This window comes from Macrotis lagotis, chromosome 4, assembly GCF_037893015.1.
Source record: "Macrotis lagotis isolate mMagLag1 chromosome 4, bilby.v1.9.chrom.fasta, whole genome shotgun sequence".
NCBI classification, from domain to species: domain Eukaryota; kingdom Metazoa; phylum Chordata; class Mammalia; order Peramelemorphia; family Peramelidae; genus Macrotis; species Macrotis lagotis.
This window is the reverse complement of record NC_133661.1, coordinates 73,158,893-73,184,263: the sequence shown is the minus strand read 5'-3', so window position 1 is coordinate 73,184,263 and position 25,371 is coordinate 73,158,893. Positions and strand designations below refer to the sequence as shown.

The 25,371-nt window shown below is 35.6% G+C and overlaps 1 protein-coding gene across 3 annotated transcripts in view; it reads left to right on the top strand.

Annotated features, from left to right (window-relative positions):
* Positions 1 to 25,371, top strand: part of TMEM273 (transmembrane protein 273) — a 203,732-nt gene that overhangs the window by 153,498 nt on the left and 24,863 nt on the right. For all 3 annotated transcript variants that reach the window (XM_074233131.1, XM_074233133.1, XM_074233130.1), the window contains 3 exons: positions 7,006 to 7,059; positions 9,460 to 9,570; positions 14,743 to 14,770. In XM_074233131.1, the coding sequence (XP_074089232.1) occupies positions 7,006 to 7,059; positions 9,460 to 9,570; positions 14,743 to 14,770 (193 nt within the window). The remainder of the gene's footprint in view (positions 1 to 7,005; positions 7,060 to 9,459; positions 9,571 to 14,742; positions 14,771 to 25,371) is intronic.

Below are 25,371 nucleotides of genomic sequence, written 5' to 3'. Positions count from 1 at the left end.
GTTCAATTTCTTTGAACAAATGAGAAACCGAGCAGTGGGGAAAAGGAGCAGGTTGAACTAATTCTGTTTCCTTTGATACCTGGAAACAGTTAAGTTTCATGTAGGCCATTAACACCATGATTGTGCAATTGACACAGAGAGAATGATTTAGGAGATAAATTATAGAGGGGAAATAAATTAGATCTTACGTCAGAGGATGTGGCTTTGAACCTTACCTCTGCTGTTTACTACCCATGTGACCCTGGACCAGTGACCTTACCTGCCCTGAGTCTCAGATTCCTCACTGGGAAAAGAGGGAAATGTACTAGATAATCTTGAAGTTTGTTTCCTACTCTATACCTATGATTCTTTGATAGAATAGCAGAAATGAAACAAGAATGTTTCTCTTAGATTGTTTCCTTCAATGGGATCTCTGGATTAATGCAGATATTTTTCACATTTTTTATGGTAGAGTTGTGGCTCTTTAATTTTTCCATCAGTGGTTTTGTATAATCACACATAAATTAACTGAATATTTCAATCAAAATTAGATGTAAGCAATCACATTAATTCTTTACTTTTAATCTATTTGACTAATACTATGAACCTGTGTATGATAGTATACATGAAGCTGAGTACCATCATTATCCATGCAAGACTGACATTCAAGGCTCTCCATTCATGGTTTCACTTGACTTCCCACACTTTATATTCTGGATTCCCTAATAGGAACTCCCCGCTCCCAACTTTCTGCTGTTTATTCCTACTACCTACACACCCTGTGGTCATTAATAGATCAGTACTTTTGGTGTGTGATCCTGGGAGTGTCTAGGATGATCCTCATGATCCATTTCAGCCTATTCGAAGTCTATATACAAATCTCCACAGAACTTTGCCTCATTATTATGACCTAAGACAACCTCTCCCTTATCTGAGGGCCCAATGTGGGGCCACATCATCAAAAATGTGATTTTTTTTTACTGCCTTCTGTTGTTCTCTGGGTGATTCTTATCTCTGTGTCTTATCTCTCCAAACAAGTTGTAAGTTTCTTAACAGCAGAAACCCCATTTTGTACATGACCTACCCTGATACTAAGCTCACAGTAATTATTTAAAAATTAATGTGCTGACTTGACTACCATGGGAAAATGCAATGGTAAGAATTCTGGATCTGGAGTTGCAGGGCTTGAATTTGAATTCCCAAATTCACCACCTTATTCCCTGTGTAATTTGAAACTGTCATTTAAAATTCTCTGGATCTCAGTTTCCTCATCTGTAGAATGAGGGAGTTGAACTAGGAGTGTCTAAACTCTTTTCATTTTCAAATCTATTGTCCAATGAATATAGTGTAAAGAAATAGTAATTGTTGCCCTAGGCTCTCAAAACTTCTTTATTTAACATTTAGAATTTGGAAATGCTTATAATCCAGTTAGGATTGACTTTCTTAAATATTTTCTTTTAAATTCATCCTGATTGGATAAAAATTAGAAAATACTTATCAATAGGCTTATTCTTGTTTTTGTCCAGGATGTTTATTGAAATAAATTTGTATGTACTTCCCTCTTCATAAGTCGAATCTCATTCTGATTTCAATTGAATAGGGATAAACAAAGAGCAGGCAGTAGGTACTAAACTAAGCTTATTTTGAAAACAATTATATGTAGAAAGTAGAATTTCAGATATGAAAATTTTCATTGAGCACAAGTATTGTTGTTAAATGAATTGACTTTGTAAAATTCTAACTCACTTTCCCTTCCTTTTTTCTCATCATTCAGTCATGTCTGATTCTTCATGACCTAATTTGGGGTTTTCTTAGTAGAGATACTGGAGTGTCTTGCCATTTCCTTCTCCAGCTAATTTAACAGATGAAGAAACTAAGGTCACAGGGTTAACTGATTTGATCAGGGTCCCACAGCTGGTAAATAATTGAGATTGCATTTGAACTCAAGTCCTCCTGACTAGACTTGGCACTCCTATCCACTGCACCATTTAGCTGTCCTTTCTCTTTCCTTACTGCACCAACAAACATGACCAGGTATTATTTGCTATTGTATTATAATGAAAAGACAATTGAGTATGTTGGAATAAATGCTGGAGATTTTGAATCAGAGGCTCTGAATCCAAATTTGGACTCTACTATTTGCCAATTGCACGATCTTGAACAAATCACCTGAATACTCCATTTCCTCATCTGTGGGGTAAAGTCAGATTGAATCAGAGATCCTTAACATATAATGAATTGCAGGGAGTTCATGAAGTTGGATAGGAAAAAAAAAAGTGGCAATTCTATTTTTCCTAACCTCTAATTGAAATTTAACCTCTCCTTCAATTAAGAATGTGAGCAACCATCTATAGAAGTAGTGGCAGGACTAGTGACTTTCTCAGTAGAAATCTCTACTATTTTCATATCACATTTCTGTTGATGTACATATCTGGAAATATTATTTATGCTCATTTAAAATGACCATAATAATTATTATTATGGTCAGATCACACATGCTCAAAATTTTGCTATATATTGTCTGTATGTTATTGTCATTGGTTTCCTTGGTAATCCTTTCTATTTTATTTTATGTAAAGATATTTTGATAAAGAACCTATAGGTTGCTCCAGACTGTCAAAGACTTTTTAATATCATAGACCTCTTTTGAATAGATGTTCTATATAGTCCTTTCCATCTCTAATTCTAAGATTTTAATTCTTGTGTAGAATTTGTTTTTCTAATGAACACTGGTTTTTCTATTAGGGAGAGAAAAATCCCTTTCCAGCATTAGTGAATTGTGGCATGGGAGCTTTCTATATATTTTCCGACCACCTCCCCACCCCATGCGCACAAAGCATTTTTGTAACAGGGTTTTCTTGGGCACCTCAATTTCTTAATAGGGGTTGAGAATGACATGATGAATTCTTAAATTTCATTTAGAAGAGAGAAGGAAAAGTATTGGGGAAATTAGAAAAGACATTGAGTAGGGGGATGTTACCTGAGCTGAGCTTTAAAAGAAGTCACTTATTTTAAGAGGAAAGTGTGTATGTGTGTATGTGTTTGTGTATGCAGGGAGTAGGGTCCAGTGTGTATACAGGGAGTGAGGTCCAGTGAATTCCATACATAGAGAACTACTTATGGAGTGGAATGAAGGCTTCCTATCTATAGAATTGTATGTCAAACTGATAAGAAAGATTGGGTGTAGCATAGAGCATAAATCTGAAGTCAGGAAAGTCAGATGGGAACCATATTTAAAGAGTTTAAAAATATCCACATCAACCTATTGTGATCTTCTAAAGAAAATGTTTTGAGTTCAACCATTTGTATGTTCATAATCCTTATTGCATTTCATTATCTGCTTCTTACAGATAATAGTTCTCTCCCTGACCTTATTAAAAATGGCATCTTTTTTTTAATGGACATTGACCAGTCCATGATGCTTAAACTCAATTCAAAGAACTCTGTACTTTACTGGCTATATTAATCTCAGACTGCTATTTGTTTGGGTAAATATGCTCTCCCTTCATCCTAATTTGCTCTTGCATGTATCTTCCATTTCTGATAACTGATGTGAGTGGAAAGCTGTTAGAAAATATGGGAGTGCCCTTAACCTACAAGATCACCTTCAAAGAGTGGTGACACTTGAAGAGATAGAAGAAACAGCAAAAGTCACCCAACCTTGAGTGTCTTTCTATACGGAGGAAATGACTTTCCTAGGTTTCCCATGTCATTTGATTATTCTATATTACCTATTTTAATTCCATGTCAAATTCTGTAGATCTAAAAAAAAATAACCTGTCATCTTTCCCCTGAACCTTGTTTCTTTTGTATTTTTCTCTGTTTCTATATTTATAGCATCACCAACCTCTCAGTCATCCATCTTAATAATCTCAAACTCAACTTGGGCTCTACCCATCTCTAGTCCCCTCATTCAGTCAATCACAAATAGTGACTTTTGTCTTTTCCATAACACTTGGATTCATCCTTTTTTTTGCTGTTTCTATGGCTATAAAGAGCATTAAATTTAGGATTCAAAAGGTTCTTAAAGGTCATCAAATCCAACCTCCTCATTTTTGAAATGTAGAAACAGATCTACAGTGATTAGATGATATGTACAGGATCATATAGCTAGTAAATAGTACATGGGAACCCAAGTCTTCCTGGTTTCAAGTCTACCATATTTCTATTGCAACACAATGCCTATCTACTTTACCTACAATTTCTAGTCCACAAATACTGAATAAAAGAAGAAAGAGGTCATGAACATGAGTATTATTATCTCCATTTTACATATGAACAAACTGTAGTTTGGGTCACAAAAATTTATAAGTTTCGGAATCACACATATCTTCTTATTCCAACATCAGTATTCTGAAGTATCTATAAAGACTTTAACTCATGGACTATTTGGGGGACAGCATGTTGTTTGTCCTGCTGACCAATTTGTTAGTGCCCATACATTCTGCAGCTACTTTGCAATGCCAGGGGAAATAAGCGCCTTGGGTTATATAGCACAGAAGGGACTCCCACACAGCTAATGAATCCTAGCAGAATGACCTGAGGTTGTGAGGATGGCACTGGTATCTATATAATTGATTGTTACCCAGAGTCTCATTATAACTCCAGGGGTCAGATTTTCTGAACCCAGGTTTTTAAAAAGAGGGTTATGAGGAGAGCTGCATTTGGGGATTTCCCTCCCAGAGGAGGAGAAAGGATCTCTTAATGGATGGTATTACTGGGCTAATGGTGGAATTACAAGAATAAACAATATCTCTATGCACAATTGGATAAATGGGTATGAAAATATTTTCCGCCAACATTCTATATAAGAAAAAACAACCGCTTCCTTGGCTCAGACTCACAGTGTAGAGTGTAGAGTGTAGAATATGTTTCTCGTGTTCCTTTGCCTTTTTATTTCTCAGCTTCGTTATCTGTAAAATAAGAAGGCTGAATTTAATGGCCTTTGAGAATTTTCTAGTTTTCAATTCATGAATCAATTATGTCAGTGATTTTCTACCTTTTTAGTTTAACTTTTGAAAGAGTTTTTGTTTATTTGGATTGATATTTACCCTATTTGAACTGAAACATATTAGTATTATTATGAAATACTTCACAGGCTCCCTAAGAAGGTCTCAGATATCCCCACAGGTCTAGACTAGACTTTGAGAAAAATTGATCGAAGTTATATTGTGGAAGATTGTGATTCTCTTCCATCAACCAATAGATCTATTGAATTTGTATCTAGACTGGTTCAAAGAAGTGCTTAATAAATATTTGTTGATTGACTGAAGCAATTGAAATATTCAGTTGAAGACCTACTGTGTGTTAGGTATTTGAAAGATACAGAAGAAGTAAAAAATGCTGCTGTTTCTATTCTCACAGACTCTATACTCTATCTGAAGAAGAAACAAATGGAATAGTCAGAATTAATAATAGATTCCCTTCTTCCTTCCTACTTTCACATGAGCCAGTCCCTGTGTCTGAAACTCACTCTTCATTTCCACTTCTAAGAATTTTTGTCTTTCTTCAGGAGGGGTCACCTCCATCTAAGATTCTTTCTCTTCTTCTCCCACAAATACTTTTTCCTTCCTCAGTTCTCTTAGTAGTGTACAGTGGTGCACTATCTACTATAGCCCCACTCTGCCTTAGTAGGTTCAATAAATATTCTTTGTGTTGTGTGTTCAATAAGAGGCAATAGCATGTGATGGTCCATTTGATACCACTGGATGCTACTGTCTCCTTTTAAGAGACATAAATCAATGTGGAAAGAACCTCAGAGATCTATTAGTCTACTCTTCCATCTAATAAGGGAAGAAATTGGAACTCAGTTGCAGTGGAATGACTTTTGGGAAATCCTACACCTAATTTAGATAGATCAGGGATTAGGACTAAACTTTAGGAAGGCTGATGGATAATATGCTTCATCAAGGCTATTCTAGAAGTAAGGATGACCATTGCATTCCTCAGAATTCTTAAGTATTGAAAAGTTAAAGTCTATAATGTTGTAGCTATTGAATAAATTGTTCCCCTGGTACTGCTCCTTTAACTGAATCATTTCGCACAAATTTTCTCAGGTTTTTTTTAAATCATTCCTTTCATCACTACTAATGACAGGATAGCATTCCATTACATTCATATACCAAAATTTGTTCAGTTACTCCCTAATGGGTACACCCTGCCTTCACTTCCAGTCCTTTTCTAAGAAAGAGAGCCACTACAATAATGTTTTTTTGGTTAAGCAAGGTTCTTTTCCTCTTTCTTTGATCTCTTTGAAGGTATAAACTTTAGTAGTGGTATATGCATATGCATAGGTTTTGTAATATTTTGGGGGCACAAATTAACTTTATTAATCTGATGTATATGAAGGGCATCAGAGTTATTGTAGTTTGTGCTTCTCCAATCATTTTTTCAATATGGAGCAAATATTTTGATTGTGTTGCTGTCCATTTTGTGCTTAAAATAATACTTGTCTCTTATTTTACATGATTATGACAAGCAAGATAGGTACAAATCATAATTATGAGCTACATTCTATTCTTTGCACTTACTTGTCAAATGTCATAGGGGCCTGAAAATAAAAAAGAAATTGAGGAATTGGTTGAATGGTTATAATAAAGATTTTGCAAGCAAAGATCTGTTTCTGAAGGTTGTATTTACATAATGTCAGAAAAAAATTCATTTGACCAGCAAGTTGCTTGGGCTACAGGTTGTCTAATACATAGCTTGACTGAATTTTCAAGTAAATTGTCTGATTGGACTCTTATTTTTCTTTTCTGAGGATACAGCTTCAATTTGAGTTGACTGTATAACTGTGCAAATAGTGAACCTTATTTATAACATTTACAGTGAGAATAGAGAATCATGGGAAATGGGAGGCAAAACAGAAGTTCACTTCACTTCCATAACAGAAGTTCACCATATTGCATTAGATATCATGAGTATGACTGGAACTGGGTTTAGGGATGGTTTGACCTAGAACCTGTCCAAAATTGCATTTTAACAAGCCAGGATACAATGAGATCACATTATTATCTTCTTTTGCAGATTTTGGTGGAGTTCAGGTGCTGGCAACTGGAAAATCTACTGGTGTGGAAGTAGGTATGTCTCCTAATTTTTTATTTTGTTATCAGTCGAGGGGGGAAAGATGGGAAAAATTAAAGCAAATGCTGAAATCATGAACAAGCACAGTGTAGTGGTTTGGGGTTTATTTCCCCTAAAAATCACACATTATGTTATAAATTTAAGGACGCAATCTGTGATCTGAAATATATGAAGAAAAGATTTGGGGAAATGCTGTTGGTAACTTAGAACTATTGGCAATTGGTGATTGAAATGTGATTGGGAAACATAGACAACTACAGATATTAGTTGCTACTAAGGTAAAGGTTTGGAGCAAAGAGGGGAGAAGGTTCTTATTAGGAGTTATCGCTGCCTTTGCTCTCACCACTCCTCTTAAGCTAGAGTAAAGTTGTTAGCTTCTTGGGGGCAGGACTAACTTTTATCTCTGTACATCCCAATCATTCATTATAGTTCCTTGTCCAAATTAAGTACTTAACACGTTTGTTTAATTGAATTGAATCTGTGCCTTTGTTTGCTGCCTTTTTCATGTCCATATTTATAGATTGACTTCTCCCATCTCTTCTTATTGAGTTGATCTTTCCCTCCTCAGATTTTTAATAAAGCTTTATATGAACCTCTCCTTTGAACATAGTTATCTGTATGCAAGTCTAATCTCCCCTACTAAATTGTAAGCTATTAGAAGACAAAAACTTTTATTTCTTATCTTTGTATTGCCAGGTTCTAAAGGTACTCTATAAAGAGTAGGTATAAAATGCAAATTTATTTTGAATTTGAGATAATATCTTTTTGCTTTAACATCTTTTAAAAAGTACCATGAACCATTTTATTCTTTATTCCTAAGGAACAGGTTTTATAATCAATTGTCACTTAATTTTTGTCTGTGTGGCATTGAACCTAGACAATAGAGGAAGAAAATGGGAAAAATAAGGGATGTATATAGGAAAAGTACTGAATAATTAATTGCAAGTCATAAGGATACTAAAAACCTAAGAGAAAATGACCACCTACTTCTAAGTTTACTTGAAAAGATTAAAAAGAGTTACAATTATAGTTAAAATCTGTATAGTGCCTTAATATAGTATCTTCCCAACAACTCTGGCAAGTAAATGTGATTATTGTCCCCATTTCAGATGAGGAGAAACTGAGGTTGAAACATTAGGTTATTAGCCAAGAAGTACACAGCTAGTAAAAAATAGAGGTAAAATCTGAACTACAACTTTTCTGATTCCAAAAACAACATTCTATGGACTACACCACCAATTGCCTAAAAGGAGAGCATTTGTAAGATTGGAAGAGAAGATGGACTGCACATATAGCATGGGTGAACGCTGACAAATGGAAGAGTCAGATTGTTCTGCTAGTAATGTTAATGTTAATCGTAATGTTAAAAAAGGAATATGCATTCTTTCAATGGAGACATGTATGTGTATATAAATAAAATGTACATATGTACATATGTAAATTGCATATTTTATACTTATCATAAATACATATATACATCCACGTATAAAATTATATATTGTAATTTTACAGATTTTAAATTGGGATATATGTAGATGACATATTTGTTTGTATCTATCTGTCTATATACATATATTTATGTATGTATGTATATCTATATATAAATATACATAGTAGCATATACATAGTTTCCAGTGACAGAATGTGTAATCCAGAAGAGCTAGAATTGTTTCAGGTTTTGACCTTGTATTCCCAGTACCACTTTAGAGTGTCTGGCACTTAAGAAATACTTACTATGGGGGCAGCTAGGTGGCGCAGTGGATAAAAGCACCAGATGTGGAGTCAGGAGTACCTGGGTTCAAATCCGATGTCAGACACTTAATAATTACCTAGATGTGTGGCTCTGGGCAAGCCACTTAACCTCATTGCCTAGCAAAAAACTAAAAAAAAAAATGCTCACTGATTGGTGGGGTAGTTAGATGACACAGTGGGTGAAGCACCAGCCCTGGAGTCAGGAAAATCTGAGTTCAAATTTGGCCACAAACACTTATTAGATGTGTGACCTTGGGTAAGTCACTTAACCCTGATTGCCTCACATTCAGGGTTATCTTCAGTCATCCTGATTCATACCTGTCACTGGACCCAAATGGCTCTGGAGGAGAAACTGAGACTGATGACAGAGCCCAGCACCCTCCACTCCCACTCAAATCCAATTCATGTGCATCACCTCCCTGATATCAGGGTTTTCTTTGAAAACGAAGAACAAACATCATCACTGATTGGTAGATTTATTGAAAACTTGGTAAGATACATTGGGACCAGACTATGAAGGGCCTTGGCAATGTCATTCAAAGAAAATTGTTCCTTAACTTGGTGATCATGGAAACCACTGAAAGGATTTTGGACAATAGTTAATGTGTTAATAGCAATTTTGTGCAATCTTTTTTTTTATTTCAGACATCAAATATGCTATCATTGGAACAACACTGGGAGTTGTTATCTGTGCTGGTTTTCTAGCACTGAAGATCTGTATGATCAGAAAGCACATGTTTGATAATGACTCCTTAGGTAAGAAAGAGACTAGCTTTTGTTTTACTCAGGAGGGAGTTTCTCTGTTCCATCCCCACAGTGGTAGTCTGTTCTGTTTTGGTATCTCTGTAAAAAGAGAATATGGGAACGATTTGGTTTTTAGGGGAAATATTTCCTCCAGGGTCTCCTTTTAGAGACTTTCTCCTATTTCAAACTATTTTGGCTTAGTGACCACAAAAATCTTCTGGAAACACAATTTTTTCCTCTTTAGAGTTGAATTTTAAGTGAATATCAGATAATTTCTTCTTTGAGACCCAACCCCTGTCTGAAGCATAGCACTGTGTTCAAAGAAATCCATGTCAAGTGCCTATTCACCTTCTACTTAAATGAGAATTCAGTCATTTCTCCTTATTTTGCATGGAAACCTGTCTTTCTATCACCCCCCCCCATGGTTCTATCTAGTTTTATTTGCTGAGACCAATCAGATTAGAACTACTATCTTTTCCATATAACTGTTTTCAAATATTAGGAGATAGATAGTTATCCTCTCCTCTTCTCAAATCTTTTCTTTTTTAGGTTAAACATCCCCAGGCTATTCAAATCATGCTCATATGATATGGTAAAAAGTCCCTATTGCAGTCTTTGTCATTTACTCACCACCACTAAGTAGCATCCTTTTCTCCACACTTTTACTTAAACACAGGCAACCTTTGAACTCTTAAGTTGACATAATTGCTCACCTGGTTTGGATGAGTCAAGAACTCAATTCCTTCCTTCTTTCTCCAACCCCATAATTGGGCCTAATAAATAATCTAAGGACTATTAGGTCTTAAAATAGCCCTGATCCCTAAGATCTTCCAGTTTTAGCCACCTATTTTTTCTGTCTTGCAGATCATTTCCGCATTATCATTGGACTTATTTGAGTAATTTAAAGATCCCTGTTCTTTGGTATAACTTTTAAATTCTGAGCTTTTCTATTTACCTTGGAGCTGAACTTCTTTATTGGGCTGGATTCTCCAATTAGACTTGAATTCCTTGAAAACAGAAATTTTCTTTTCTTTTTTTCCTAATTGTAACCCTAGAACCTGGTGCTTGACAGATACTATGTATTGAATCATTGAACTTTCATCCATCCATCCATCCATCCTCCCTCCCTTCATCCATCCATCTATTCATCCCCCTATAGATGTGCTTTAACTTATCAATGTTCTTCTTAAAATGTGGTACCCAAATGGACTGTGATATTATTTGTTACGCTGATAACAGCTGGTGTTCCAAAATCATTCTTATATTTTCATTCATGTCACTGCACAGATCCTCCACACTGAGTAAACTGGACTCTGGGTGTGGTTTCTTGCCTCTGGATCTTTTAACCTTGACTGGGTATCAGTGACTGGAGCACATGCTCATCTGTTTGCTTTACTCTGTTGTTGTTAGTGTTGTTTTCATAAGGCAATGGAGTTAAGTGACTTGCCCAAGGCCACACAGCTAGGTAATTATTAAGTGTCTGAGGCCACATTTGAACTCAGGTTCTCCAGACTCCAGGGTTGGTGCTCTATCCATTGTGCCACCTAGCTGCCCCTGTTTGCTTTACTCTCCAGAAATGACTGACAGATCTATTTCCATTTCTATATTTCCATGATGATTTCTTTTTTAAAAAGGTTAAATATTTGTTTAAAATGATTTGATTTATTTTGTTATTTTTGAATTTGATAAACTCCCAAAAGTATGAAGAAACATTATCACATATAAAGAACAGAAAAGGATAATTGTATGTGAAACCATGAATCTCTGATATATATATATATATATATATATATATATATATCTTGTTTTTAAAAAATAATTAATTTAACATATTAATTTTAGAGATTTCCTATATCCTACTTGTCTGCCTCCCTCTGGACTTCCTTATTTTCATCTCTGTACTTTAAAAACACTTCACAATATTCTTTCCTTCTTCCTTCTCCCTCCTCCTCCTCCACCTCTTTTTCTTCTTCTTCTTCTTCCTCTCTGCCTCCTCCTCCTCCTCCCTTTCTTCTTCTCCTTCTCCTCCTTGTCACTATTACTAGCTCTTTGATTTTTTAAAAACTCAACTTCTTGTACAAGTCAATGTTGATAATATCAACCGTCTATTTAAACTCATCATAAATTGCCCCATTACCCTTTGGGTGAACCACGATTCTGGTTATTTAGAAATGGCATTAAGTGATCTACAGCTATGTAGTAGTATTAGAAGTTTGGATTTCATTGAAAAGGTTGTGTGATTTTCCAAAGGCAATCCAGGCCATTCTCCTTTCCTTCTGTGTAATTTTGGGCTCATCTAAGTGTTCATTCTCAGTATCTGCTTAAGAAATAAGTTCCTAGAGGGCAGGGACTGTCTTTGGCATTTTGTTTTGCTTTCCTTTGTAGCCACAGTGTTTAACACATAGTAAACCACAGGGAGAATAAATGTGAGTTCACTGATACAGGGAACCTATGTGGTAGCCTTAGTCTGCCACAATGAGAGGTTGAGAACTTGTTTAGGGTAAGTATGAAGTTTAGGACTAGGGACTGTCTCTCTCTCTCTGTCCATTACAGCACACTTTCTCTGCACAAAGTAAGCAGAGAATAAATGCTTCTTAGTTGATGGATGGATGAACTTGCTCAATGGGCTATTCATCCAACTTCAGGTCTTAATCTGGATCTGAATTTAACTTTATAGATTAACCAAAAAAAAAAAGGAGTTGACCCTTTTGGCAGTCTGTTGAAGCCCATGGACCCCTTTTCAGAGAACATTTTAAAATGCATAAAGTAGGATTACAAAGGAAATCAATTATATTGAAATTCAGTTATCAAAATTTAAAAAAAAGTAACAGTTCAACAGACTCCAGATTAAGAACTTCTGATGTAGATAATAGACATTCTTTACCTGCTTAGTATTTTCTTGGTGATTTGTTGATTTTTGAGTGGTTGTGAATCTCATTTCAGAGTCTCTTTACTTTTTCAGGGCTTGATACAATCAACACAATGTCATCTGCTAACAAGAGTATTGGGAATATTTCACTCTATGAAAGGACTATCTAATTTAGAATCTATACTTGCTATACTTCATTATAGAGGCAAATGCTTTTTTGGCATACAGGTTTTTCTCTTTTCTTTTTCTATTTCATTTATATTCATTAAAATCCAAATATGAAGACTCCCCTCCCTACTACTATCAATTATGGAGAGAAACATTAGCTATAAAAATATTGCTAATTTTTACATATTTTTGGTTTGTTGTCTTTTTTCAGTTTCATCTTTAAATACTTATTAGATGCTCTTGCTTAGTTATAAACTTTCTGCAAACCTACTTTTTTCCTCTACATTGCTTTTCAATGGGCAAATCACTCAACTTCTTAGAATATCTCTCAGATAATTTGCTAAGAATCTACATTTCAGAGAAGGTGCTAGTTTGCATTAATAAAGTTCCTCATCAGGAACTTTCTGCAAACAGTTTCAGTCAAAAATTTTCTCATTCTCTCTTTAAATAAATAAAATTTTTACATTATGTATAATTTGTACACATACACATAGCATATGCATGCACATGTATGATTCATATGTGTACACATGTATCTAGGTGTGTTTGGTGCATGTGTGTGTAAAAGATTTATAAATATATCTGTATCTATCTATAAAAGCTTGAAAACATTTTTGAAAGAGGAGGTATTTTACCTCTTGCTTTGATACATTTTCCTATATAGCAAAAAATCAAGGAGAATCTAATCCTGTGTTTCAAAAAGGAGGTCAAAAGAGTATAGAAATCACTTAGTCAGCAAATAATTTATATCTTTGATAAGTGGAAACACATGGTGGCCAAAGGCAAAATTGATTTAGAATAAGCTTATTTGTAAAATCTTATGGAGTAGGATGGTAGAAATCAAGAGACAAAATTGACTCATAAATCAGTAAGAAACAATGGAGAGAAAAAGTAAGTTTGCAGTGAAGCAAGGTCATCCAGAGAATTAGTCTATGTCTGTATCTGTCTGTCTTTTTGTCTATGCTTGTTCCTGTGTCTATTTGTACCTGTGTCTATGTCCATGACCATATCCATGTCTATGTCTGCATCTATATCTGGCACTTAAATTTTTTAAGTGAAAGGAATTCCTAGTTTAGAAACTCCTTCCACTAAGATCAACAGCTGCTCTGTAATTTATGATTTTAGAGAATTTTCTAGGATACTGAGAAGTTAAACAACTTGCCTATGGTCATACAACTGGTCTCCAAGTCTTTCTGATTCCATGGCTAGTGACCTTGTATACATCCTGTCACACACCTCTCTGATTTTGTAAATAGTCAGATAACACTAAATTTTATCTGACATATGGAAAACATTGTGTTTTATAATCCCCAGGTGCTTTTACATAGGATTGTAGTCTTGGGTGACAAACCATTGATTTTTACTTTTTAAAAGAATCTCAGCTGTACAATCCATGAAACTTTCCTTCTAGTGTATTCAATTACATAATGAAATAATGGTATGTCTTTTAAAAATGTGATCATTAAAATATGGATGAAAGAGAATGATCACAACTCTGGAAAATGAGCCTATTGCATATATGAAATGAAGTAGAGGAGGTCTGGTACCTGAGCAGACCTAGGATGCTCTGCTACTTTGATGCATCTCCTTGATCCATTTGCATATCTAAATTCATGTGGAACATAATTTGTCATAGTTGCCCAGGGAATTAACTATTGATTTTGCATCCACATAAATAAAGGGAGAGCAAAACAGCCTCTTCATCACATACAGGCCAGATTAGATACTTTAAATGAAAGAGGGGAGGGGGGAATGGAGAGGAATTAGAAAGTAAATAGTATGGCCTTGGAATTTTTAAAATTCTAAAATATCATCCCTGATATCTAGGATATGCAATTTAAATCCTGAAATTTATCATCAAAATCATCACCAGTCCAACAGGCAGGAGATAACAAGCCATGTAATACCTTAAAGTCCTTTTCCACTTTCTTCTGCCTCCATACCTGCTCCTTCCTCCACCCTAATAATCCTTTTTAGAGTAGTTAAATCCCAGAATTCTCCAAATTCATATTGAGTACCACACAACTTTCCATTTCCATAATGATAAGAATTGGCCCCAAGAGACACTGGTGTCTCTGCAAACTGAGAATGAATTATATGCATATTATAGATATTGCTTATCTAAAACCCTATAATCATCTTTTCAGATACAGCCACCCGAAGAAAGAACACAAGGTAAGAGTTCCTATCAGTTTATGACTTTTAATATGTTTTATTCATGTTTTTCTTTGAGGTCAAAAAAATCATACATTAAATTTTACTAGGGGTAAGGGGATTGCCCATCATATAGGAAAACAACTCATGCAACAATATAGTTATAGAACATTATTGTAACGGGATTCCGTAACATAATTAAGACTGGCAAGTATAAGAAACAAAGAAATCTGGAAAGACTTTTAGGAATGTCTTTGTATTCTCTGTTAGAACCAAGCACAATAATTAGGACAAAGGAACTTAAGTGCTTGAATGGATGTATGAATGAATATAATGCAAAATAAAAAAAATATTAAGACTGGAAGTACATCATACATACTAACAACAATCTTATAAAGGGAGATGTGAAAAAGCACATATGGATAAAGAATCTTTATGAAAATAGTGGGAGTAACCAAAAAGTCATAATGACATTGCAAGTATTTAAAATAATTAATTTAAGAGCAATTAGTTTCAAAGTAACAATAGCTTTATAAAAGATAACATGAGATTTGATGGAGTGAGTTTGGGGAAATTTGGTGCATTTGACCTATTTGAGGAATTAGAAGATCCTTGATTATTGATCTGATCTCTGGAATCAGACTAGGATGTGTCAAGATACAGGGCAGTGAATACTTGACTCTGTCAGAACTGCAGTTCAAATTGTGCTTCTTGAACTTGCATCCTAGGTTCTCAGTTCCCTCATTTCAAAAGGCAATTGTACTGGATGGCCTCAATATCCCTTCTAGATCTGTAATAAAATAGCTAACGTTTATATGGTGCTTGAAGGCACAAAGCACTTTCTGTTATCTCATTTGAGCCTAAGAAGTAGATGGTATTATTATATCCAATTTGCAGGTGATAAAACTAAGACCACCAGAGATCAGATGATTTAGTCAGATTCATGGCTAGCCAGGATCAACACATTGGTCTTCCTAACTTAAAGTCCATCATTCTACCTGTTGGGCCACCTAATTGCTTATAATCTCGAGCTCTTCCACTAAGGTTCTACTTAAAGTCTCATCACAGTGAGATGGTGTGTAACATCAATGGTTTTGTTTCTGAGAAAGCAGCTTTGGTATATCCCACCAGATGGGGAAACCTTGGAATAGGATTGGTCTGAGGTCACTGGTCATCTGAGGAACAGCCCAACTAACTTTGAAGAGGCTTATCCCTGGTTTGGATGAAAAGAAGGATGAGATTTTTAACTGTGGAAAGTCTCAAAAGTCACCTTCCAAGTCATAAAGATTGTTCTTTTCCTTGGGAAGGTCCACATTGATGAAATAATCGACTTGAATCATTGACATTGTATTTCTGAGGCTTTTTACTCTAGAGTAAAAAGACTACTCTTTTCATTCAATCTCTCTGTCTGAACAGAATTAACTATTATCCTTTGAGCAGGCAGGATAATCTAAGATAGTTTCAGAATCCAAGATGCCCCTTCTCTAGCCTGTCCTATGGCCCCCTGTTCTAACCAAGGATGGTATAACGAGGCATTTGCAAGGAGTATCTTACAACTTTCATCAGTTTATGGCTTTCCTTAGTCTGTTACCTTGTCTGTGAAGATGCCTCTATTCCTTTTGCAAGATAATAATGGATTGGGTACTAGATTTAGAATGTAGAAGATCGGAGTTCAAATGCTATATCAAGTACTTAAGATCTGGGTTCAAATCCTTTATCAGATACTTAATGTGTGACTTTGAGTGAATCCCTTCTGTTTTCTTAAACTATAAAACAAGGAGGTTGAGACTGATGAACTCTAAGGTCATTTCCTGCTCTAAAGCAATTACCCAGACCTCTAATCTCAAATAAATTCAATAAATGTCTACTGCCCAAAGTTTGATAGTTTTTATTTGGCCTAAATGTGGGAAGATTGATAATTTTTATTGATAATTTATTTTATTTATTTATTCATATTTATTCGTAACAATTGCATGTTATGAAAGTTTTTCATCATTAATTCACTCACACATTTATAAGTTGCACAATTTTCTTCCATCCTTCCTTCCCACTCCCCTACCCCCGCCCCAGCAACAAACAGACTAGTGAACATTTGTGTTTAACTTGTTATTTGTTTATGTATTAGTCATTTTGTGCATGAGGAATTAGGACTAAACCATAGAATATGAAGGAAAAACATAGGAGAAATTTGAAAAAGTGAACATAGAGTTCATGCAGCTCCTTTTCTGGAGCAGGTCTCCCAGGGTTGTCTTGGATCTCTGAACTGCTGAGAGGAGCTGCATGCATCAAAGCTGATCATCTAACACTCTTGCTATGCAATGTTCTTTTGGTTCTGCTCCAGAAAAGGAATTCTGGAGAGAATCCATTTCTTGGGTTGAACATGGGCTTGGTGACTTGGGAGTCCTTTTCCAACTTCTAGTCTAGGATTCTAAGAATTATCTCTTCCTTGTTCAGTTCAGTAATTAGGGTCGGGGGGGGCAGGGAGCCAATTTTGGCAGCATCTCATAGAATTTTCAGAGGTTTTAGAAATTCATAGCTGCATCTCCACTTTCTAGTATAAACGCGAAGGATATTCCTAGCATCTCACTCTTTCATTTCACCTAATTTCCTCCCAGAATACTGAGGTAATATTGCAGGAAGCAAAACTTCCCAAGACATGAAGAACCAATATTTGAGGCCATATTCCTGTCTGACTCTGAACAAAATCTCCAGGGCTCCCCCATGGCAAGCGTAGGAAAATAGCTTTCCACACTGCAGGTGGCACCTGCTGCCTCCCAATGTGTTCAATGCTTTCCATTGGCTCTGGGCTGATTCTTGGGAATTCTTTCATTGACTTCTCCCTCTGAACTCATTTTTGGATCTAAGGATCTAGGGCGCCTTTATCAGATGAGCAGAGCTGCAATGGACAATTTTAGCACCTGGGGCAAGGTGCTAGAATCAGTTCTGAATTCATGTTCTGAAAAATAATATAAAAGGCAACTAAAGCAAATTCAGTTAATGGGCAGAATTTGTGCGGAGACAACAATGACCTGGACCTTAGTGAGATTGAGATCCCAGGGCTCTAGGAGACGGTATGGGAGGGGAAGAAACAGAGAGAGGTAGCCTGGGATAGAATTCAACTATATGAGGAAGAAAGGGCAAGATTAGGGAGCTTCTGTTTTAACTAATTATTCTCAGTCACTAGGTGCATGGGGGCAATTGCTTCTATATTGCTGAAAAAATAAAAGTGCTTCAAAATGGAGCCACAACAAACTTTTCAAATGCTCATCCTTTAAAATTTTTGCCCTTTCTAAAGCTGTGATTTGCTGAGGAAATGCTCTGGTGGTCCCATCCTAGTTTTTCTTCTGAAGATGGGCACATATAGACACTCATGTATAGAATGCTATACACACAACACACACATATATGTTTGTCCATATGTATGTGTACACATACACATGTGCATGTATGTGTCTATTTATATATTGGAAAGAGAGACAGAGAGCTAGAAAGAGTAGCCTTTGAGAATATGCATACATATGAAGGTTCATACATATCCCCCTCTCCCTCTCCCCCTTTCCCTTTGTCTCTGTCTGTCTCTGTCTCTCTTCCTCTTTTGATCTCTCTCTCTCTCTCTCTCTCTCTCTCTGTCTGTCATCTCTGTCTTTGTCTCTCTGTCTGTGTCTCTCTGTGTCTTTCTGTCTCTCTGTCTGTCTCTCCTCTGTCTGTCTCTGTCTCAGTGTCTCTGTCTGTCTCTGTCTCTGTCTCTCTCCACTCCTTCCTCTCCCTCTGATTCTGTCTCTCTTTTTGCCTCTCTCTCTCTCTCTCTGTCTCTCCTCCCCTTCCTCTCTCTCTCTCTCTCTCTCTCCTCCCCTTCTCTCCCTCTGACTCTCTCTCTCTTTTGTCTGTCTCTCATTCTATCCATCTTACACAGTATGCCTAGATACTGATCAGTTTTATAACTCATCAAATTTAGTACTCATCCCATTTTGACGAGAAAATATCGAGTCATGACTCTGCAAGAGAAACTGCTTCTTCCTTGCTTCTTGATAGCCACTTGGCCTCTCTTTCACAGTGAAACTTGACCATCAGTCTTAAAGTAGCTCTGGAACAGTGCAGAACTTCAGGCTAAGCCGGTTTGTCCATTGTTTGGGTCTTAATTGGTTCAGAGTCAAAGCAAATAGCAATTGTTTTTGTTTTGACTGGAAAACCTGAGGTTTCTCCCTTCCCAGATTGATTTTTTTTTTACTCTTAAAAAGAGACTATTCTTTGCTTGGTTTCTTACTTATCTGGGGGCAGCTAGTTGGCACAATGGACAGAGCACTGGTCTTGGAGTTAGGAGAACTGGATTTCAAATCCAGATTCAGACATTTGGCACTTACTAGCTGTGTGACTTTGGGCAAGTCACTTAACCCTGATTGCCTCACATCCAGGGCCATCTCCAGTTTTCTTGATCTATATCTGGTCACTGGACCCTGATGACTCTGGAGGAGAAACTGATTCTGGGGACTTAGCACAGCATCCCCTCACTCATATCAAATTCACCAGCTTGTCATGTCATCAACTCCCTGATGTCATGGCTTCTTCGAGAATGAAGGATAAACATTTTACTTATCTACCTTAATCACTGAAAAACCTTCAAGGTCTTGACCTCTCAGTTTATTCATTCATTCATTTATTTATTTAGATTAATTTGTTTATACATTTATTCATTCATTCATTTATTTGATGTTTTTCTCCTTTGTTTATTCATTCGTCCATTCATTCATCTATATTTATTTTTCTATATTTACTTCTTATTTATTTATTTAAGTAAAAGTGGTCATGCTTGGCCTCTTTGCCTCATCTTTCACATAGCCTTAATTACTGAATGAACTTTGTCTCAAACTGTGACCTTGGAAAAACCTTAACTTTAAAAGACCAAGGTCTCCCACTACATCCAAAACCATCTCCATTTGTCCTGATCTATATTTGGCCATTGGATCCAGGTGACTCCAGAGGAGGAAGAAGAAGTGAGGCTGGTGACTTTGTACATCACCCCTTCAAAACCAATTCAGTTGCATAATATGGCATCACCTCCCTGATGTCATTGTCCTCTTCAAGAGCTAAAGACCACTGGCCCTGGAGGCAGGACTACCTGAGTTCAAATTCGGTCTGGTCTCAGACACTTGAAAATTACCTAGCTGTGTGGCCTTGGGCAAGACACTGAACCCCATTGCCTTGCAAAAAAAAAGAGCTAAAGACAAATAACAATTAGGAACTCTTCTTGGTACAAATAAAGTGAAGTTAAATTTTATTTTATTTTTATGTAATTAATTGCTTTTTTAAAATCTGTGTCATAAGTTTTAAGGTTCTATATTACAAAACAACCTTATTTACTTAATTACTCACTAATATTAATTACTTAATATTAGCCCAATAAAATATGAAAATTCTAGGGAACTTTCATGAATTATTTCTTTTCTTTTTTCTTTACTTTTTTTTTTGCAAGGCAATGGGCTTAAGTGACTAGCTCAAAGTCACATAGATAGGTAATTATTAAGTGTCTAAGGTTGGATTTGAACTCAGATTCTCCTGACTCCGGGATTGGTGCTTTGCCAGTGCTGCTCTTCATGAATTTTTTTTTTTGGAAGGAGATAATGTCTTCTTTTTTTAAAGAAAGATTTTATTCATTTTGAATTTTACAATTTCCCCCCTATTATTGCTTCCTTCCCCCCACCCCCCACAGAAGGCAATCTGTTAGCCTTTACATTGTTTCTATGGAATACATTGATCTAAGTTGAATGTGATTAGAGAGAAATCATATCCTTAAGGAAGAAAAATAAAGTATAAGAGATAGCAAAATTACATAACAAGATAATGAGTTTTTTTCCCTAAATTAAAAGTAATAATCTTTGGTCTTTGTTCAAACTTCACAATTTTTTCTCTGGATACAGATGGTATTATTCATCACAGATAATCCAAAATTGTTCCTGGTTATTGTACTGATGGAATGAGCAAGTCCATCAAGGTTGAACATCACCCCCATATTGATGTTAGGGTGTACAATGTTTTTCTGGTTCTGCTCATCTCACTCAGCATCAGTTCCTGCAAATCTTTCCATCATGAATTATTTTTAATTATATTATTTCTTATGGAAAAAAAAACTTTGCTCCCTTCTTGTCATTTCATTACTTGTCAAGAGTTCTGGAATGAATCAAGGATGAGTATCATGGTACCACTGAATATGTGTGAATATATATGCATATATGTTTGTATATGTGTACATAAACACATGTGTAATTCTTGTGTCTATCAAATGACTCTATGACTCTAGCCTCCCATTAAAGATAGTAATCTTTATATACATGGGTATACTTCCATGTGACACAGTGGATAGAGCTGGTCCCAGAGCTGAAGGACTCATCTTCTTTAGTTCAAATCTGAACTCAGACATTTACCAGCTATGTGACCCTGGGCAATCACTTAACCCTGTTTGCCTCAGCTTTCTCATCTGCAAAATGAACTGGAAGGGAGGGAGGGAGACATTATTTACCTTTAGAGGAATCATTTCTTATTCTTTGTTCCAGGTAAGCTCAATAATAATATTTCGATTTGTCAAGAGAAAGATGAGGCAATTCACATGAATAAATTTAGGAGATTAATTGTTCAAATAACTCTAAACTCTAGGATACTTTTCTTTTCAGACACTTGGATGATGCACAGAAGACACAGAGGTGTGGGGGTGGGTTTCCACAGTTCTTCAGGGAGAGCTCTGGAAACAGTGACTTCACTCTTCTTGCAGCATTTTGTGACCTAGGTTTAGATCATGGTGGCTCCTCCCTTCTTTCTTGTCTTCTATCTCCTTTCCAACTGCACAGAAGCCCTAGTTAGGCAGCTCTCAACATTCTCCATCTCTTGGGTTTTGGGCCAGGGGGTAATAGACACCAGAAGGGACCCCACCATTTGATGGTTGCATATGCTTGGTGGTCACCTCATATTCAACTTCAGACAAAAATCAAAATAAGGCAAATGTCTTTTGCAGATTCTGGCAAAAGAATCCCATCATCCCCATTCTCCACTCTGGAAATATTTTTTTCAGGTCATTATGTTGTATTGCTTCAGTGTTTCAAGTGTTGCCACAAAAGAAAAGGCACTGACTTTCAAGTCAGAGATCCTGAGTTCAAATCTCACCTCTTTAATTTACTATCTATGTCATTATCTGCTTTTTTTTTTATTATGCCAGCATCCTCTGAGTCTTTCCATTGGAAAAAATTAGAAATGAATACGTGCCTATTTGCTGATAATTATCTCATTCAGAAGTTTATTCATATTGAAATTATCTTTCTTTTATATTTCATTCAATAAACAGTGATTAAGCATTTACTTCATTGGGCATTACATAAACATTCATTGATAGTAACAGTATATGATGGTGTTATGCTATTTAAGTGCATATGATAGTCACTGAAATGCTGATATAAATCTTGTTGACAAACTATGAAAGTATCTGATAATTTAAAAATGTTATCTTGGTTTGAGGTAGTCAAATCAGTAGGTTTAAGCTTTTGTGACATAACATTTTAACATAACATTTTACTAAGCAGATGAAAAAGGTATCATTTTCATCTCATTTTAGAGAGGAACAAATGGAGGCTGAGTGAAAATGACTTTTCCAAGATGACATAGCAAGTTATTGATTTCTAAGAGTTCATATTTTTGTACATTTGAACCATGGTACTCTCTGAAAAGTAAATCAGACAAAAAAAATTGGGTAGATAAGATGAAATTATTTTCAAATTTAGTGCTGATTGAAATTCACATATTTGACCTTTTTCCCCCTCTTTCACTAAAGACTGAAACTTCAATACTTAAATGCTGCCAGATTGCTTTGAAATTGTTTTCTGCTCCAAGGAGACTAGCAAACATGCTAAAGACAAACAGTACTTATATTTTTATCATTATATTACTAAAGATCAGAATCCCAAGATACAGATATAGTTTCCTTATCTTGAACACCTTTCATAATGTCATGTACCAAGGTTCTCTGTCAATATTTTGGGCTCCCTTGTTTAAAAAAAATTCTTTGCAGAGACTACTCCAGAATAGTAATTGTTTTTCCAAATTCCTGGAACTATTCACATTTTTTAAAAAAAATGAACACAATAAAAATCCTTGAGCTAGAAAAAATCAAAGTCCTTTCATATTGTGGAAGAGAAGAATGAAGGAATGGAAAAATATACATTAAACATTTACTATGAGTGTCCTATGCTGGAGAATGCAAATACAAAAGCAAAATAAAGTCCCTGACTTTAAGGAATTTACTTTACAGAAGTAAATTTAATTTACAGAAAAGCAACATCTGAGGGAAATAATAAGTGAGAAAAGGTACCTTGCTTTGGAAAGTGAAGCAGATGGTAAAGGAGTCAAAGGGGGACTAGACTGAAATAGGGGATTACATCTTGAAGTAAGATTTCTGAAGGTCTGAGAATGATCAGGTCATATAATCATAGAAGACAGGGAAGGTAGTGTAATGAAAGGAATTCTGGGCTTAGAATGAAAAAGAGCTGGAATTGAGTTCTGCTTCTCATCCTTCTTAACTGTATGACCATGCATGAGTCATCAAACCTTTTTGTGCCTTAAAGTTATAAATGTTTATTGAATTGGATTAGATCTCACTTTCTTTATCTTAAAAATGAAAGATAATAGTAGCTACACTATCTACATCAGGACATTATTGTGAGACTCAAACCAGATGATGTAAGGGAAGTATTCTGAAACCCTTAAAGGGTAATATATAAATCTTTATCATAGTTAAAATTTTTATGTTTATCACAATTATAAGAATTTTGTCAGCAATGACTTCAGGAGTCAGTTCATTCTCAAAGACTATAAGATACTCTGATGAAATGGATCTGAACTTTTCCCATCCCTATAACCTCACCTGCCAATTAATAGTACTAACATTCTTAGTTTGATTTTTGCAAAAAAAATTAAAATGAAATACGAAAATATTATAAACAAAATGCTTTAATGAAATAGTGTGACTACTCCAAAGTCAAAATATGGTAAGAGGAAGTGGAGGTCAAATTGTTGTATCCATTATTTTCAAATCAATAAACTTAATTAAGACGGAACTTTATTAGGTGGTAGAGGATACAGCCTTGGGCTTGGAATTAGAAAGACACACCTTTGTGAGTTCAAATTCAGCCCCAGATATTTACTAGTTGTGTGACCCTGGCCAAGTCTTTCAATTCTATTTGCCTTAGTTTCTCATATGTAAAATGAACAGAAAAGCAAATGACAGATCACTCCTTTATCTTTGCCAAGAAAGTCCCAAATAAGGTCATGAAGAGTTGAACATGACTGGAAAAATGAGTGAACCGCAACATATATGCTAAGCAATGGAGAAACAAAAAGAGGCAAAAGAAGTCTGTGACTTAAAAAAGTTTAAAATTTAATGGGGGGGGGACAACAAAGAAATATATACATGCAAAATATATAGGAAAAATAGGAAGTAATGAAGGCACTAGAATTAAGAGGGGTTGGGGAAGGTTTCCTGTAGAAGAAGAAATTTCAGTTGAGACTTAAGGGAAGTCAATAGGTAGGATTGTTTCAGGACAGTAGATAAATCCATCTACACAAATATCCCTTTATACCTGAACTTGTTGCAGGTCATAGCTGTCTTCTAGTGATTATCCTTCCACCCCTCCCACTCTCCCCCTTCACCATTTCTACATTTTCCTTTTCCTTTTTTGTTTTTAAAGAGTGTTGGTTGGCAGATTCTTGATGGACTAGATAGCATGGTTTCTTCTAGGTCTTCAGCTCTGATTCTATAAATTTCCAGCAGACCTAGAGCAAGAACCCAAACAAACCAATTTTGGGGAAAATTTTGTGTGGGAAAGCTCTTATCAATTGTACATTACTCCCTGTCATGGGGATGGGGAAGGAAAGGGAGGAAGGTTGTTAGGGACTTCAAAATCTTACAAATTTATTATACATGTACAATTGCGATGATTTTTGTTTGAGAACCAGAAAGGACTACAGAAATAATTTTATAGTTGAGAATATTGAAATCCAGAGATGTTAAATAGTTATTATTAGTTCTAGCATTAATGGTGCAAATAATAACTAGTATTTATAATGCTTTAAGGGTTTGCAAAGTATTTTGAAAATATTTCTCATTTTATCTTTGCAACAGCTCTGGGGAGATTGGAGCTCTCATCCTTTCTTTTTACAGACCAGGAAATTCAGATGAACAGATCTAATTAGATTCACTTCATTTAAATACCTACTATGTACCAAAATCTTGTGCTAAGAATACAAATAAGGAAAAACAAACAAACCAGAAAATTCCTGCTCTCAATGAACTTAACTATATAATGAGGAGACCACTTGGGGATAGCCAGGAAGGGATTATGATGATCCCATCCACGCAGGTGGAACCAGGTAGAAGTGCTGATTAAAAATGGTGACTCTTTTGGAAAGTTCTGGGTCATTTAAAAAGGAAGCTTTTGGAAGGAGTTTATTATTCTTCTTTCCAACCCTCCAATCCTTGGGAAGAGGTAACTTGAGTTGAGTTGAGAAACTACTGAGTGTCAAAAACTGAGTGGTGATGATGGTGATGATGTTTGTCTTTCATTTTTGAAGAAGACCATGACATC